Source organism: Papaver somniferum, unplaced genomic scaffold (genome assembly GCF_003573695.1).
Source record: "Papaver somniferum cultivar HN1 unplaced genomic scaffold, ASM357369v1 unplaced-scaffold_18, whole genome shotgun sequence".
Lineage (NCBI taxonomy): Eukaryota > Viridiplantae > Streptophyta > Magnoliopsida > Ranunculales > Papaveraceae > Papaver > Papaver somniferum.
This window is the reverse complement of record NW_020627707.1, coordinates 1,415,499-1,420,909: the sequence shown is the minus strand read 5'-3', so window position 1 is coordinate 1,420,909 and position 5,411 is coordinate 1,415,499. Positions and strand designations below refer to the sequence as shown.

The 5,411-nt window shown below is 35.2% G+C and overlaps 1 protein-coding gene and 1 non-coding gene across 2 annotated transcripts; both read right to left on the bottom strand.

Annotated features, from left to right (window-relative positions):
* Positions 1 to 2,657: 2,657 nt before the first annotated feature.
* Positions 2,658 to 2,760, bottom strand: LOC113338158. The gene has a single exon (XR_003354651.1). It is a non-coding gene; the product is annotated as a U6 spliceosomal RNA (small nuclear RNA).
* Positions 2,761 to 2,985: 225 nt separating this feature from the next.
* LOC113337840 (vestitone reductase-like) lies at positions 2,986 to 4,635 on the bottom strand. The gene is made up of 5 exons (XM_026583416.1): positions 4,411 to 4,635; positions 4,147 to 4,319; positions 3,860 to 4,072; positions 3,335 to 3,738; positions 2,986 to 3,192 (listed from the first exon to the last, which is right to left on the bottom strand). Exons 1-5 carry the CDS (start codon positions 4,529 to 4,531, stop codon positions 3,048 to 3,050), a joined length of 1,056 nt encoding a protein of 351 aa, XP_026439201.1. The 5' UTR covers positions 4,532 to 4,635; the 3' UTR covers positions 2,986 to 3,047.
* Between the last annotated feature and the right edge of the window lie 776 nt (positions 4,636 to 5,411).

Genomic DNA, 5,411 nt, shown 5'->3' with positions numbered 1-5,411 from the left:
AGTTAAACCACTCAATCATTACGCTTATTCCAAAGGTAAATAATCCATCTTCTCCTAACGATTTTCGACCCATTAGCTTAACAAACTCAGTTTATAAGATAATTTCAAAAATTTTAACAAATTGATTAAAATCTCTTCTTGATTCTCTTATTTCGCCGTATCAATCTGCTCTTATAGAAAATAGGCAGGTTCAAGATAATATCATCCATGAAATTTCGCATTTTTTAAATATAGGAAAAGGAAAAACAATAATAATGGTTTTATGGCCATTAAGCTAGATCTTTCAAAAACTTTCGATAGATTAGAATGGCATTTTATTATTTCAGTCTTTAAAAAACTTGGATTCTCTGATATTTGGTGCCAGTTAATCTTTCAATGCATCAGTACGGTGTCTTATTCAGTTTTGGTAAATGACTCTCGTGGTGAGGTCTTTTTTCCTTATAGGGGTATTAGGCAGGGAGATTGCCTTTCTCCCTACATCTTTATTATCTGTATGGAAGTCTTATCTCAATTATTGCTTAAAGGTGAGACTGATAAATTAATTCATGGTTTTAAATTAAAGAAAAATAGTCCTTCTATCTCTCATTTTTCGCTGATGATTGTATGCTGTTTTCAAAAGATTCTTTATCTAATGCTAGAAACCTTATGAAGATAATAAATACTTTCGCAAAAGCTTCTGTTCAGGCAATCAATTTTGAGAAATCTGGTTTCTTTACTAGCGCTAAAATGCATCATAAGCATGTAAAGTTTTTATCGAAAACTCTAGGAATTAAGTTTTTGAGTAGTTATGAGAAATACCTAGGTACGCCTTTGTTTGTGAAAAGGGATAAAACGAAGTCATTTCAATTTCTTATAGATAAATTCTATGCTAGATTAAGTAATTGTAAAATATCAAATCTTAATGGTGCTGGTAGAACTGTTGTTACTAAACATGTGCTCTCAAGTTTGGATGTCTATCATATGTCTTGCTTTCCTTTCCCTAAAAAGATCACTTCAAAAATTGATTCCATTCAAAGAACTTTTTGGTGGTCTAAAAAAATCCAAGAAGAGCAGCTTACTTTCGTTCTTGGATTGATATTGGTAAGTCTAAGTTAAGTGGTGGCCTTGGTATTAGAAATTCCTATACAACTAATAGGGTGCTGATTGCTAAGCTGGGTTGGAGGATTTGTAAAAATCCAAATCAGTTGGTTTCTACTTTCTTAAAGGATAAGTATTTTTTTAACCAAAACTTGCTAGAAATAGATAAAGCGGCTGATACTTCTTCTTGGATATGGAAACGTATAGTTAATTGTTTGGTCTTCTTAAAAGCGAATATTGGGAGTAAAATAAATGATGACAAATCTACAAGAATCTGATCTTATAACTGGTTACCTTATAGTAGTTCACCACCTATTTCTATTAATCCGAATTTTAAAGATTATACTTTTGTTAGTGAGCTTATGGATGTTCAACATAATTCATGGAATATTGGCCTCTTAACCACACTGTTTGATCCTGATGATGTTATTAGAATTAGGTCTCTTAGAATTAATATTAGTGAAAAGGATAACATTTTGTGGAGTCATACTATGAACGGTGATTTCTCTGTCAAGACAACTTATAGAGTTTATATGAATGATTACAGTTCTATTGAAGTTGTTGCTTTTTGGAAAAAGATTTGGTCGATAGAATGCCTTCCAAAAATTAAAACTTTCACGTGGAAAGTTTTTGCTCAAATGTTGCCCGTGAACTCTACCCTTAAGCTTTATAATCCTGTTGTTGATGATTGCTGCCCGTTATGTAGAAACGAATTGAATCTGTCATGCACCTGTTTATTCTTTGTTCTATTGTGTCTCATATTTGGTTTGCTTTATCTCTCCAACATCTGATTGCTTTTGATTATAATTGGATAGAAGATTTTTTTCAATGCTGGTTTGTTAAAGACTTAGGGATTTCCCCTTATGCAGTTAAATGGCCAAGTATTAGAGCTATTGTGATGTGGTGTATCTGGAAATTAAGATGTGATGTGATTTTCAGGAATGCTCCAATAAATATGGATATAATCATATTAGATACTAAGAGATTGATCAATACTTATATTGAGCCTCCTCAGCTTTCAAAAAATATTAGAATGGATGTTAAAACCTCCAGTCAGGTTGGTGATTATGTAATGTTCATTAATGGTTCATTCAATAACTTTAACATGGGTGTGGGTATTATTCTATGTGATTCTGCAGGTAGAGTAAAGAGGTCTACATCGGACTTTGGGCTGATTACAGGCGCGGTTGGTGCTGAGGCAACTGCGCTAATTTTGGCAATCTCCTGGGCTAAGGAGTTGAATCTGTCTAAAGTTCTATTCGTAAGTGATTGCCTACATCTGGTGGATTTTGTTAATGGAGGCAATGGTGTAGTGGATTGGAGATGCAGTGATATTTTGGAAGAATGTCGGGTTTCTTTTTCTATTTGTTTTGGTTTTAAGATTGTGTATATTAAGCGTTCTAAGAACAAACTAGCTAACCGACTTGCACGTCGGGCTAATAAATTTAGTTTGAAAGATATTTGGGTTTCTTTTCCTTCTTTTTTGGATAGTTTGATGAGGAAAGAACTTATAATTGATGTCTGTAATTTCCTTCTTTTTTGAATGCATCGGTATGTTTCTCAGCAAAAAAAGAAGTCAAAAAAATTTGGACCATTTCTCGATTTGTGCGTGTCATCCTTGCGCAGGGGCCATGCTAATCTTCTCTGTATCGTTCCAATTTTATCGGATGTCCCCGAAGGGACGAGCTAATTGTGAAGCTCGAGCTATTTAAACCAACCTTCCTTTAGTAAACTGAGGGATATGGGACTAATAAACTCAAGCCCATTCTTATATGTCGCCATGTATGAAACGTCAAGGGTTCGGCTCTCAATAATCACAAGTTATATTTCTTTTATATTTAGGAGAGAACAATTCGCTAGCCACAACTTTCCTTCATTTCAGTCCTTCTGTTACCTCATCATAATCTCTTCTATGAATCCCAACGTGGATTTAAATTTGGAGGTAGGATACATCAAAAAAAGGCCCTTGATTAATTGATATCACCAAATTTCTTTACACACTTAACACTGTCATCTAATGTCTTTTTGACATTACATTTGTAAACAAAACCTAAACCATTCAGCTTGGTTGATCCCCAATGGATTTTTCTTTCCAACTTTTCACCCTCCTCGCACCTGCAATGCAATTTCCACACAACAAGTTGACTTAACAAGAGTTTGAATCAAAATGTACACAAAATTTGGATGTTAATTCAAATCAAACCGATTACTCAATGCAACTAAAAACATAGGTAAATCAAAAGTTAAGCTGCCTTACTCTTGTTCTTGTGCTATAGTGAGCTCTGGATGGTACTGCCGGAAGTAATCCCCGATTTCATTTACTGTCACATATCCATTTGTGCACAAATATCTACCATTCATAGAAGCTTGTTCCATGCAGAAGAGATGTGCGTCCACAATGTCCTCAATGTGTACAACTGGAACCTTGCCTACTACTGCCTCCAAAAACTTGAGAGTTTGATGCTTAGGAGCATGGTTTGGAATTACCGTAGGATGCGACGCAAGTATACTTATGCTATCAGGTAAGTAAGAAAGAATGGTATCTCCTCCTACGAGTCCACAAGTTAGAGATACCGCCTCAAATTCTACTCCTCCATTGATATCTTTGTCGCCAAACTTCAAGATTTCTTTCTCTGATAATGACTTTGAATCTATGTAGGCCTACAAAATACAGGAATACTATATGGTGAACCGGTGACATAGAAATAAGAGGAATATGTCAATATTATCCAAGTGTAGTTCAGTCCACAGAATTTAGTAGGTTGATAAATAACAGTATTACCTCCACAATATCATTAGCATATGGGAAATGATGACCAAGAGGCGTCCAACAAGATTCATCTATCACATCTTTATATCCGGACCCGTCTTCTTTTAACGGCGACGCAGCAAACACAGAAGCCGTATAGATGAGTCTCCTCACTGTACCTGATCTAATACAGGACTCTCCAATACTTTTGGCTCCTGCTAATGCTGCCTCTGTTGTGTTCTTATACTGCAATAAGTATTAAGCATTCAAGATTGAAATTATTTACAGATCTATACCAAGTAGAGCCACGAATTAATTACCTGATGTGAGTTTTCAGTGGAGTGCTGCAAAGGGGTTGCAACATGAAAAACGAAATCACAACCTTTGATAACAACATCGAATTCATCCGGTTTATAAATGTCGGCTTGAAATAACTCCAATCTTGTTTCTGCTCCTTCTAGTCTCTTTAACAACCCAACCTTGTTTTCATCACCTTGTACAATAAATAAATTATAGTTCAGAAATCAAGCTTATTATTACTTGAGGAAAAAAATTAATTCAGAGAGAGGAAATGGGATGCATACTTAGGTTTCTTAATGTAGCGCGAACGTTATGACCCTTCTCTAGAAGCTTTTTAACAATCGAAGAACCGATAAAACCCGCACCTCCTGTTACACAAACAGTGTAATTTCCTCGGTCGGCCATGATGTTCTTATTAGCTATGGAGCTAGCTTACACAGTTTCACAATCAACATCTGGTTCTCTCTCCCTCTTGATATTTCTTTCTTTCGCTTTTTTCTTTCTTGTGCGGCGACAAACTCAGTTTGTTTTTCTTGATACATGCAACCCAAACACATTTGTACATACACGTCACATGAGATGACACATGACATTAATTCGCCATACTTTAATAACCGGAAAATGGGTCATTTGTCCAAATATTTTTAAATCACGGTTCAAATGGACGAGTACAAAATAGTTTGAGTGAAATGGCCAAAAAAAAAAATAGTACGGATGAAACTGGTTTCATCATAGCTTAAATTTAAAAAATAGCAAGGATGAAGCTGGATACATCCTGTGTAAATTAAAAATAAAAACAAATATTTGAAAATGGGCACGATGAAACTGGTTACATCCTGCCTATTTTTACATTTTTGTCCATTTAAACAGTATCAAAATCTAACTATCCATTTCACCCAGGAATTGTTGATTTTGGTCTTTTTAACCAATTTTGTTATTAATAAATTCCTTTGTTGGATCCTCCAAAGTCCCCATGTGATCGCGAAAGAAGGTCGATGATCTATCCCCTTGCATGTTCCACTAAGCTTGTTCAAAGACCATTCTTGAAGGTGACATTAAGATCACAAGACATTGTTGAGTCGATGAATTTCAACAAGATATCATTTTTGTGTACATGCTCAAAACTCAGGTCACGTCAGTGATCTCTCCAGAATGTCCTCGTTGCTTTACCCAAGATTCCCAATATGTGGTGCACTATGATCGACTTGGTTATAAAATTTGTCTCTACCTACGTTTTTGTCTATATAGAAAATGAAACCTACGAAAAAAATCAAAGGTGGAAGAT